At 38.1% G+C, this 12,990-nt stretch overlaps 1 protein-coding gene across 4 annotated transcripts in view; it reads right to left on the bottom strand.

Annotated features, from left to right (window-relative positions):
- Window positions 1-1,211: 1,211 nt before the first annotated feature.
- HPS5 (HPS5 biogenesis of lysosomal organelles complex 2 subunit 2) overlaps window positions 1,212-12,990 on the bottom strand; it is a 45,032-nt gene continuing 33,253 nt past the window's right edge. For all 4 annotated transcript variants that reach the window (XM_079929029.1, XM_079929030.1, XM_079929032.1 and 1 more), the window contains 3 exons: window positions 12,724-12,830; window positions 3,375-3,645; window positions 1,212-2,104 (listed from right to left, as the gene is read on the bottom strand). In XM_079929029.1, coding sequence (XP_079785155.1) covers window positions 2,044-2,104; window positions 3,375-3,645; window positions 12,724-12,830 — 439 coding nt within the window. In that variant the 3' untranslated portion in view covers window positions 1,212-2,043. The remainder of the gene's footprint in view (window positions 2,105-3,374; window positions 3,646-12,723; window positions 12,831-12,990) is intronic.

Genomic DNA, 12,990 nt, shown 5'->3' with positions numbered 1-12,990 from the left:
ACTACTAAAACTTTCTCCATATCAGCAATAAGGCTCTTTCACTTTTTTCTCATTCTTATATTCACTGGAGTAGCACTTTCAATTTCTTTCATGTACTTTTCCTTTACATTCACAATTTGGCTATTTGATGCAAGAGGCCTACCTTTCAGCCTATCTCAGCTTTCAACATGCCTTTCTCACTTAGCTTAATCATTTCTAGCTTTTGATTTAAAGTGAGAGATGTGTAACTCTTCCTTTCACTTGAATACTTAAGAGGCCATTATAGGGTTACTAATTGGCTTAATTCCAATATTGCTGTGTGTCAGGGAATAGGGAAGCCTGAGGAGAGGGAGAGAGATGGGGAACGGCCAGTTGGAGCAGTCACAACACACATTAAGTTCACCATCATACATGGGTGCAGTGGTGCCACAAAACAATTACAATAGTAACATCAAAGATCACTGATCACAGATCACCCTGACAAATAATGAGAGTGAAAAAGATTGAAGTATTCCAAGAATCAGGGAAATGTGACAGAGACACAAAGTAAGGAAATGCTGTTGGAAAAATCGTACTGATAGACTTACTGAACACAGGGTTGCCACAAACTTTCAATTTGTTAAAGAAAACAAAAAAGAAAGAAAAAAAACAGTACCTGTGAAGCACAATAAAGCAAAGTACAATAAAAAGAGGTATGCCTGAAAAAAAAAAAAAAAAGAGGTACGCCTGTACGGTTAACAACCTGGATTTGTGACTGGCATCTTAAGTGGGGGCAGTTTTGTGGTTCTGAGCCCCTAACCTGTGAAATCGGATGCTATCTCCAGGGAGATACGTTCAATTGAGTTGAGTTGTAGGACACCCAGCTGGTGTTGGAGAATTGCGTGGTGTGGGGAGACACCACACACACACTCTGCCACACGCTGGTGACCAAAATTGTTAGGTTTTCCACACTTCCCAAAATGCTAAGAAGCTTTGTGAAGCCTCCCTTCTCTGATCATCTCTTCAACTAATCTGGTTATGTCATATCCAAATGTCACATGGAAGTATGACAGCAATTTGTGTCTATAGTTCTCTGGCTGTGTTATAAATGAAAGAAAGAAGTGAATCATTCAATGTGCCCAACACTTTGCTTATTCCACACCGAGTTTACACCACACCTTCCTGCAAATTGCTCACTATAAACCTCATGTCTACATTCCACTCAAATAATTTTTAAATTAGATTTTACATTTATTATTAATGTAACATGCTGTGTAAGTATACAGGAGCCTGAAAATGGCAATCTAGTACTTGGCTTAAATAATACAAGCACTTGCTGTGATCTTTATCAGTACTCAGCCTTCCTTTATTATGGCTTTTAAAAAACAAATTTTAAAAGTACATGATTCCTTTAGGCTACTGTTTAGGAAAGACTGGAGTAAAACATTTCCAGTAATGAATTAGTTGTATATAGGTTCAGATTAGAAAATGTCAAGCACTGGAAAAAAAATACATTTTAAATTAGCTCAATTTAAATATGGGGCCATTTCATTTAAACATCTGATTTGAATCTTCAGTGTTTCACTCATTTTATGTGTTAATTCCATTATACCAGATCTTACTTTGGCAATTTCTCAAGTGTCCCAGAGAAGATAAAAAAGGAATTCAATTTCTGTCAATTACATTGTATGTCTTCATGTGACCAGGATGAGAAACTTCTGCTCCCTACATGGCAGTCACGACAGGAAAAGAATTCCCCCAGTCCACCAGCAAGGAACAAATAACACTGTTGTTCAGAATAAGGACTGCATAGCTGGGGATATTCACATTCTGATTCCTTCCAGAGCACTTCATTTCAGCAAACAAGGACTGATTCCTTTCAAAATTCAACTTCAGTTGAAAAACACTGAGGTACAGATAGAGCCACAAATGCAGAGGTTACAGACACGGACAAAAGTGCTCCCAATAAGGTGGCAGGGGATCTCAGATGGGGCCTTTCCTTCAATAACAAATGCATTCAGAAGGTTCTGGAGCACGATTCAGTTTTTCTCAAAATGTCATGACACCTTGCTGAATCTTCTTCAATTAGGCCTGCTGAGACCAGAGAAACCGATCACATTTTTCAAGCATGCTTTGTATCAAGGCTCTGAAATCCCAAAGAAAAGAAACAGGCAAATTTAGCTGTCATTGTTCATTCTTTTCAGAAGAAAGGATTAAAAAAGCTGACTGACTCTGTGCATCAAAAGACACAATCAACAGACTGAAAAGGCATCCTGTGAATATGGCATCCTGTCCTATACAATAAGAGAAAATATTTGCAAATCACATATCTGAGAGGTTAATATTGAGAATATGTAAAGAACTCATATGACAAAAAACAAATAATGCAATTTAAAAATGGGCAAAAGACTTGAACAGGTATTTCTCCAAAGATGACATTCAAATGGCCAACGAGCATATGAAAAGATGTTCAACATCAATAATCACTAGGGAAATGCAAATAAAACCACAATGAGATATCACCTCATGCCCATTAGGATAGCTACTATCCAAAAAAACAAAACAAAAATCAAAACAGAAAAAAACCAGAAAATAACTAGTGTTGGTGGGGATGTGCTATAATTGGTGGGAATGTAAAATGGTGCAGGCTCCATGGAAAACAGTATGGAGGTTCCTCAAAAAATTAAAAATAGAAGTACCATCTGATCCAGCAATTCCACACCTGGGTATACACCCAAAAGAACTGAAAGCAGGGTCTCAGAGATATCTGTAAACTCATGTTCATAGCAGCATTACTCACATTATGCTAAGTGAAACAAGCCAGTCACAAAAAGACAAACACTGTATGATCCCACTTATATCAGGTACTTAGAGTAGTCAAAGTCAGAGACAGAAAGTAGAATGGTGGTTACCAGGGCTTAGGTGGAGGGGAAAGGGGGAGCTGTTGTTTAATGGGTATAGAGTTTCAGTTTTGTAAGTTGAAAAAGTTCTGGAAACTGCCTGCACACTGATATGAATATACTTAACACTACTGAACCAAGTGGTTAAAAACGGTTGGCAGGAAATTTTATGTTATCTGTATTTTACCACAGTTTAAAAAAAACAAAACAAAACAAAACCCTGACTGAGACAATTAGGTATGCGGTACCAATAATAGTCTTAAAGAATTGAGTACACATCAGATTTGGGTATTTACATTAACCTAAACAGTGTTTTGGTGATGACTGTGAACAAAATATTTAACCTCTTTAACCTCTTCTCTTAATCACCTTCATCAACAGAGGAGTCTCTGTTCCCTCATCTATGAATGAGGGGTTGAGACTATGTGATCTCTATAGTCCCGTCCACCTCTGAAAATCTGTGCAATTCTACATTCCCCAGGTGCCTGTGGATAGGGCAGGACAGACATACATTACCTCTGCCTTTTCTCAGCAATCCTCAGGATATCACAGGTTCTGGTAAACTTCTCTGACAGCTCAAGGGTCAAACCACATTCTTGTAGCAGTGACCAGGCCCGGTCTGGGCCCATGACCTTAGCTAACAGGAGTGCCACATTCTCCACGTTGATAGGGGAAGGCCCATCGCTGAAGTTCCCATTTGGTGACTTCTGGGGGGCTGGCTTTGTGCTCTTGTTCTGTACCAGGTGTAGGAGAAGCTTCCATTCCTCCACAGTCTCTGGGATCCAACCTACTCAAACACAGAGAAACAATGTGGGCTCTGACCGCTCTTAGCACTCTGCCTGCATACAGGAGAAACCATTCGTGAAAATGTTTCATACCAAAACATAAAAATATTAAAGAATATAATCTCATTACCCCCAATACAGAGTTGTTTTCTGAATATTTGTTGAATAAATAGCTCACGAAAAGGAGAAGCCATAAAATTAGTTCCAACATTCCTTCATTTGCTCACGCAGTAAGTAATTACCCAGGGCACACTGCATACTAGGCACTGAATGTGAATGAGGAACAAACAGACATGATGAGCCCGGCCTGCACTCCTGTGGAACTCATGGTCCAGTAAAGGAGACAGAACTTAGACAAACACATAAATAAATCTATGCTTATAAACTGTGCTAAGTGCTTGCTATAAAGGAAAAGATCAAAGAGCCATTAGAGAGATTGGCAGGTTTGGGTTTTTTTTTTTTTTTTTTTAAGGATCAGAGAAGGGCTGTATGAGAAGCGACAGTTAAGCAGAGAGCTGAAAGATGAGACAAGTTTAGTGAGCATGTGCTTGTGGCCCATATGTACACAAACGTGCAGGGAAGGTGTCAGGAATGGAGGGTGAAGGAGCCTGCATTTCTGACAAAGGAAACATGGAAAATGACTCGACACAGGAAGGAACTAGGTGAGTTCAAGGAACTCAAAAAAGGCCTACAATGCACAAAGGTGGCAGTGAGGAGTGAGAATGAGATGATAGGGCCAGGCCATAAGGGAACAGCTTAAGAATCTGGATTTTATTTTGAGTCCAGTGTAAGGGGCTTCAAGGAGGAGAGCCACATAATCCAATTTTTGTTTAAAAGAACCATTCTGAGAGTCAGCAACGTGGTGGAGTGAAAAGCTACCTTTGTCTCTCCCCTTAACCTGCAACCAGTAAAACATCCACAACACAACAAAGGTTCTTGTGTCCGACATACCAAGAAACCAGAGAATTCTCCACATATCTATACAACTAAAGGTGATGGACTGGAACACATAGAAGAGGCAGAACCAGGGAAACAGTGGAGGCGGTGTCTGCTGTCCCAGCCCTCCAGCCCCAGAGAAGCTGACGGTAGCAGGGGAAGCAGTGCACATGACCCCAGCGCCCAGCCCCCCACTCGAAGTAGCAAGCCCATGAATCTTACAACACTGGACAGGGCAGGGCCACCTGAGCAATCCTAGCTATTGCCCCTGCCCCTTCCTCCCCAATAGCAGTGGAACTTGCCACTCAAGGGCTCCTGGACAGGAGGGAGCCCACCATCCTGGTGCACCAGGTGGCAATGCTAGCAACACTGGCAGAAGTAAGGCGACCCTGCAGGTACAGGAAGTGATAATGCAGGCATCGGGCCACACCACAGATGGAGATGGTAGAGGGCACAAAGTGCAGACTCTCAAATATAACCAGAGGCAGCTGACGTAAGAGAAACCCAAAACTTGTGCTATAGCGCCACCTACTGGAAAACAAAAGAAAGGCCTCTAATTTCTAACCTGTTGGATCATTAGAATCAAGCAGAAAGGTGCTTGCTAGTTTAAATGTGTGTCAGAGGAACAACTTCATCAAACGCTGTGAAGAACCATAGTGACACTGTACCACAAAAGGAAAATGACAATTCTCCAGAAACCAAACTTAAAGTCACAGAATACTGTGATCTAACTGACAGAGAATTCAAAATAGCTGTCATGAAGAAAGTCAAGGAACTACAAGAAAACTCAGGCAGTTCAATGAACTCAGGAACGAAATTAATGAACAGAGGAATACTTTACAAAAGAGATTAAAACTCTAAAAAAGAAAAACAAATTCTAGAACTAAAGAATTCAATAAATGAGTTGAAGAAAACATTAGAAAGCACTGAAAATAGAGCAGATCACATGGGAGAGAGAATTAGTGAGCTTGAAGATAGAACTCTAGAAATGACACAAGCAGAAGAAGAAAGAAATAAGATATTTGAAAAAATTCTATGAGAACTATCCAACTCCTTAGGAAAGACAACATTAGGGTAATGGGTTTCCCAGAAGGAGAAGAAAGGGAGAGGGGAGCAGAGAGTTTATTTAAAGAAGTAATAGCTGAGAGCTTCCCAAACTGGAGAAGGAACTGGATATACAAGCCCATGAAGCTAAGAGAACACCTAATTATCTCAATACAAAAATACCTTCTTCAAGGGACTTCCTTCCCTGCTGGTGCAGTGGTTAAGAATCCATCTGCCAATGCAAGGGACATGGGTTCATGCCCTGGTCCAGGAAGATCCCACATGCCGCGGAGCAACAAAGCCCGTGTGCCACAACTACTGGTCCTGCACTCTAGAGCCCATGAGCCACAACTACTGAGCCCACATGCCACAACTACTGTAGCCCACCCACCTAGAGCCCGTGCTCTGCAACAACAGAAGCCATCACAATGAGAAGCCAGAGCACTGCAATCAAGAGTAGGCCCCACTCGCCACAACTAGAAAAAGCCCGCACGCAGCAATGAAGACCCAACGCAGCCAAAAATAAATAAATAAATAAATAAATAAATAAATGTATTTTAAAAAGACCTTCTTCAAGACATATTATATTAAAATTGTTAAAAGTCAATGACAAAGAATTAAGGCAGCCAGGGGAAAAAGGAAGGGTAACCTACAAAGGAACCTCCATTAGGCTATTAACAGATTTCTCAGCAGAAACTCTACAGTCCAGAAGAAAGTGGAATGACATTCTCAAAATACTGAAAGATAAAAACCATCACCCAAGAATACTCTATCCAGCAAAGTTATCATTCAGATATGAATGATAAATAAGGACTTTCCCAGACAAACAAAAGCTGAGGAAGTTCATCAACACTAGACCTGCATTTACAAGAAATGTTGAAAGGAGCTCTTTACCAGAAACAAACAAACAGAAAAGAGCAAAGTACACAAATCTTTGAGTAAAGTGATAAGCAGACAGAATCTTTAAACTGCAACTCTTTATCAGAATAGGTTTTTTAAACACTTTACAGCATAAAGGTTAAAGGGCAAAGATGAGTAGAAAAAGTAATTATAGCTACTTCAATTTGGTAACAAACTCACAACATAAAAAGGGATAATTTGAGGCAAGAAAAATACAAAAGGGGGAGAGGAAAAGGGTGGAACTCATATAGGTACATAGAGATAAGATGCTATAAGCAGAAAAAGGACTACTTTATCTATGACATGTTTCATACAAACCCCATGGTAACCACAAAAAATAAATCTAGAGCAAAGACACAAAACATTAAAAAAGAGGAAAGTGAGAAAAACATCATAAAAAAACACCAAAGCAAAATGGCAGGCAGAAATACACGGAAAAAGAAATAATGAAGATATAGAGCAACCAGAAAACGAAAGATAAAATAGCAGTACCAAATCGTCATCTGTCAATAATCACCCTAAATGTAAATGGACTGAATTCACCGATCAAAAGACACAGAAAGGCTGGGTGGATTAAAAACCAAGAGCCAACTGTATGCTGCCTCCAGGAGACTCATCTCAGAGTTTAAGACAATTATAGGCTCAAAGTAAAGAGATGGAAGATGACACTCCAGGCAAATGGCAGCCAAAAGAAAGTGGGTGTAGCCATACTTATATCAGACAAAATAGACTTCAAACCAAAAAAGATAACAAGAGACAAAAGTGGATAGTATATAATGATAAAGGAGATAATTCATCACAAAGACATAATGTTATTAATATATATGCACCTAACACAGGAGCACCAAAATATATAAAACAATTATTAACAGACTTAAAAGGAGAAATTGACAGCAACACAATAATAGTAGGGGAATTTAGCAGCCCACTGACATCAATGGATAGATCATTCGGACAGAAAGTCAACAAGGAAGCAGCAGCCTTAAATGAAACATCAGACTAGATGGATTTGATAGATTTGTACAGAACATTCCATTCAATTGCATCAGAATACACATTCTTCTCAAGTGGACATGGAACTTTCTCAAGGGTAAACCGTATGTTGGGACACAAAACAAATCTCAGTAAATTTAAGAAGACTGAAATCGTATCAAGAATATTTTCCAATTTCTATGAAACTAGAAATCAACTATAAGAAAGCTGGAAAAATTACAAATATGTGGAGACTGAACAACATGCTACTGAACAACTACCAAGTCAATGAAAATCAAAGAAGATATCAAAAGTTACCCAAAGACAAATGAAAATATGACATACCAGAATCTATGGGATGCAGCAAAAGTGATACTAAAAGGGAAGTTTAAGCAATACATGCCTACCTCAAGAAACAAGAAAAATCTAAAATAAACAATCTAACCCTGACTAGAAAAAGAACAAATGAAGCCCCAAATCAGTAGAAGGCAGGAAATAATTAAGATCAGAGCATAAATAAATAAAGACTAAAAAGACAATAGAAAAGATCAATAAAACTAAAAGCTGGTTCTTGAGAAGATAAACAAAATTGACAAATCTTTAGCTAGACTCACTAATCTTAGAGAAGGCTCTGATAAATAAAATCAGAAATGCAAGAAGAAAGATAACAATGGATACCACAGGAATAGAAAGGCTTATAAGAGAATAATATGAACAGCTACATGCCAAAAAATTGGACAACCTAGAAGAAATGGACAAATTCTTAGAATCATAAAACCTTCCAAGACTGAATCATGAAGAAATGAAAAATCTAAATAGCCCGATCACTAGTACAGAAATTGAAATAATAATCAAAGCTCCTAAAAAACATGACTCTAGGACCAGATGCCTTCATAGGTGAATTCTACCAAACATTCAAAAGACTTAATACCTATCCTTTTCAAACTCTTGAAGAGAAGGGAATGCTTTCTAACTCATTTTACAAAGCCAACAACATCCTGATACCAAAACCACACAAAGACTCAAAAAAATTACAGGTCAGCATCTCTGATGAACATAGATGCAAAAATTCTCAACAAAATATTAGCAAACCGAATACAATACATAAAAAGAATCATACACCATGACCAAGTGGGATTTATTCCAGGGATGCAAGAATAGTTGTATCCACAATAAATTCACGTGATACACCACATTAACAAAATGAAGGATAAAAACCATATAATTATCTCAATATATGCAAAAAAAAAAAGCATTTGACAAGATTCAACACCCATTTATGATAAAACGAACTTTCAATAAAGTGGGTATAGAAGGAACATACCTCAACATAATAAGGCCATATATGACAAACTCACAACTAATATCATTCTCAATGGTGAAAAACTGAAAGCTAGCCCTCTAAATCAGGAACAAGACAAGGATGCCCACTCTTACCACCCTTATTCAACATAGTACCAGAAGTCCCAGCTAGAGCAATCAGGCAAGAAAAAGAAAAGGCATCCAAATTGGAAAGGAAGAAGTGAAACTGTCACTATTTGTGGATGACATGATTTATACATAGAAAACCCTAAAGACTCCACCAAAGAACTACTAGAAATAATAAAGTTGCAGGGTACAAATCAACATTCAAAAATCTGTTGCGTTTCTATACACTAACAATGAGCTAGCAGAAAAAGAAATTAAGAAAACAATTCCATTTACAGTCACAACAAAAAGAATAAAATACCTAGGAACAGATTTAACCGAGGAGGTGAAAGACCTGTATACTGAAAACTATAAGACACCGCTGAAAGAAACTGAAGAAGACACAAATAAATGGAAAGATATTCCCTGCTCATGGACTGGAAGAATTAACATTGTTAAAATGACCATATTGCCAAAGCAATCTATAGATTCAATACAATCCTTATCAAAATCCCAAAAACATTTTTCACAGAAATAAAACAAAAAATTCTAAAATTTACATGGAACCACAAAAGACCCCAAATAGCCAAAACAATCCTGAGCGAACAAAGCTGGAGGTATCACACGCCCTGATTTAAAACTATATTATAAAGCCACAGTAATCAAAACAGCATGGTAGTGGCAGAAAAACAGATACATATATCAATGGAACAGAACTGAGAGCCCAGAAATAAACCCATACATATATGGACAATTAATATACAACAAAGGAATAAGGAACATCCAATGGAGAAAGGATAGTCTCTTCTATAAATGGTGTTGGGGACACTGGACAGCCTCATGCAAAAAAAAATGAAAGTAGACCACTACCTCACACCATACACAAAAATCAACTCAAAATGGATTAAAGACTTAAATGTAAGATCCAAAACCATAAACTCCTAGAAGAAAACATAGGCACGACACTCTCTGACATCAGTCCTAGGAATATCTTTCTAGCTAGGTCTCCTCAGGCAAGGGAAACAAAAGCAAAGATAAACAAATAGGACTACATCAAACTAAAAAGCTTCTACACAGCAAAAGAAACCATCCACAAAATGAAAAGATGACCTATTGAATTGGAGAAGATATTTGCAAATAATATATCCAGTAAGAGGTTAATAACCAAAAATACATAAACAACTGGATGAAAAAATGGGCAGAGGAACTGAATAGACATTTTCCCAAAGATGACATACAGATGGCCAAGAAGCACATGAAAAGATGTTCCACATCACTAATTATTAGGGAAATGCAAATCAAAACCACATGGGAGGACTTCCCTGGTGGCTCAGTGGTTAAGAATCCGCCTGCCAATGCAGGGGACACGGGTTCGATCCCTGGTCCAGGAAGATCCCACATGCCGCAGAGCAACTAAGCCTGTGAGCCACAGCTACTGAGCCTGCACTCTAGAGCCTGCGAGCCACAACTACTGAAGCCCGTGCACCTAGAGCCCGTGCTCCGCAACAAAAGAAGCCACAAAAATGAGAAGCCTGTGCACCGCAACAAAGAGTAGCCCTTGCTCGCTGCAATTAGAGAAAGCCCATGTGCAGTAACGAAGACCCAACGCAGCCAAAAATAAATAAAAAATAATAAATTTATATTTAAAAAACCCACATGAGATATCACCTCACACCTGTCAGAATGGCTATCATCAAAAAGTCTACAAATGTTGGCAAGGATATGGAGAAAAGGGAACCCTGTGCACTGTTGGTGGGAATGTAAGTTGGTGCAGCCACTGGGGAAAACAGCATGGAGGTTCCTCAAAAAGCTGAAAATAGAACTACCATATGATCCAGCAATCCCACTTCTGAGTATTTATCCAAAGAATATGAAAACACTAATTGGAAAAGATATATGCACCCCTATGTTCACTGCAACATTATTTATAATAGCCAAGATATGGAAGTAACCTAAGTGCCCATCGATAGATGAATGGATAAAGAAGATGTGATACACACACACACATACACACACACACACATACACGTAATGGAATACTTCTCAGCCATAAAAAAAAAGAAGAAATCTTGCCATTTGTGACAACATGGATGGACCTTGGGCATATTATGCCAAGTGAAGTAAGTCAGACAGAGAAAGACAAACACCATATGATCTCACTCATTTGTGGAATACAAAAACAAACAAAAACAAAATAAATGAACAAACCAAACAAAAACAAACATGTAGATGCAAAGAACAAAGTAGTGGTTACCAGAGGGGATGGAGTGGGGGCAGGGTGAAATGGGTAAAAGGGAACAAACACGGTGACAGATGGAAACTAAATTTTTAGTGGTGAGTACACTGCAGGGTATACAAAAGTGGAAATATAATGTTGTACACATAAAACTTATATAATGTTATAAACCAATGTTATCTCAATAAAAATTTTTTTAATTAAAAAAAAAAAGAACCATTCTGGCGGCTCTAAGGAAAATCGGTTAAAGATGGGCAAGAATGGAAACCAGAAGGCCAATTATAAAGTTATTGCAGTAACCAGGCAAGTAGCTGGGATCAGAATGACCGTGGTGGAGCCAAAGAAAGTAGATAGATATGAGATATATATTTGGCAGCAAAAGCAACATTCTTTGAAGTGAAATATAAGTTAGGAGAGAAAAATGTCAAGAAAAGACTCCCATTTAATACACCAAGGGTAAGAATAGCTATTATTATTATATTAACAAAATATTAAGAGTACTTTTATCTGGGTGGGAAGAATTTTAGGTGATATCTTCTTCATTCTTCCTAGATTTTCCATTTTTTTCTATAACAAACATCATGTTGTAACTTTAAAAGCATAAACCATTTATATCTTAACTTTTCTGGTTATTTTTCCAAAGTGAACACATCTATAGTTCTACAAAACCATGTGACCCTCTTGTTTCATGTTTGAAACAAAGATGATTCAGTTATTATTGCTGTAACTGTGACACCTGAGGCTATCTCTTTGCCAGTCATCTGGTTTCTTTGCTTGGTTGTAACTTTTCTTCTTCTACAGAAATAGGGCTGAAAAAGGCTGTAGATCACACTGCTAGATGAAGGATCCTGATGTCATGCTGCTGGCATCTCTGCTTGAGATGAATAAAGTAACACTACAAAACAGACCAAGACCACCTCTCTGAGTGCAGGATGAACTCTCAGACTTCAGAAATCAGTGTGTCAAAGTCCTGGCCTCCTGACTGCCATTTTATCTGTATTGAATTCACGAAAATTAAAAAAACAAAAACAAAAACAAACCCTAAGTACCTGTAAAGGCTTAGGAAAATCTGACTGCTACTCTAAGTTCATCTTAATGATCTCTAACTTTGGGCTGTGTAAAATGGCAACATGATGCAGATCAAAAAACCTGAGCACAAGCTTTAGAGATGGTCAGACCTGGCCTGAACACCAGCTCCAGCATTAACTAGTTGTATGACTGTGGGGAAACTAATTATCCTTTTTCTGGGCCTCAATCATAACTTTTTAAAAATCGAAATAATAGTAACTATCCCACAGGTTTAATATCTCATTTAAACAGCATATGGAAAAGCATTAGGTATCAATATAATGCCTCACATGGTAGGCACTCGTGAAACAGAAAAGTTGCCTGTAGTTTATTTCTAGTTATGATTTCATGGTATACCAAGTAGTACAGATTAAAAAAAAAAAAAACTCCAAAAATGTGACAGCTAGCTAGAATAACATAAATGATCATTGAAATATTTAGCAAATTTCTTTATTGAATAGTCTGTAGTGACTTCTAAAATACTGTAACCAAGAATAACCGATTGGGATTTACATACCATTGTCCCCTTCCATCAGGCTCATATCATTCAGATACACAATATTCGTGAAGGCCTCTCTTCTTCTCCCCAGCTCCAAACAGAGGATAAGATATCCAGGCCAGAAACTTGAAAGAGACCAAAGTTGGAGAGAGGAATAAAAGGCAGTGAATTTATCTGGAGCTGTGTGGTCCAATACTGTAGATATTAGCCACATGTGGCTACTTACATTTAAATTAAATAAAATTTAAAAGTCAGTTCTTCAGTTGACCAATACATATTTCAAGT

The sequence above is a fragment of the Stenella coeruleoalba genome (assembly GCF_951394435.1).
Source record: "Stenella coeruleoalba genome assembly, chromosome: 8".
Lineage (NCBI taxonomy): Eukaryota > Metazoa > Chordata > Mammalia > Artiodactyla > Delphinidae > Stenella > Stenella coeruleoalba.
This window is presented reverse-complemented; position numbering and strand designations above follow the sequence as displayed.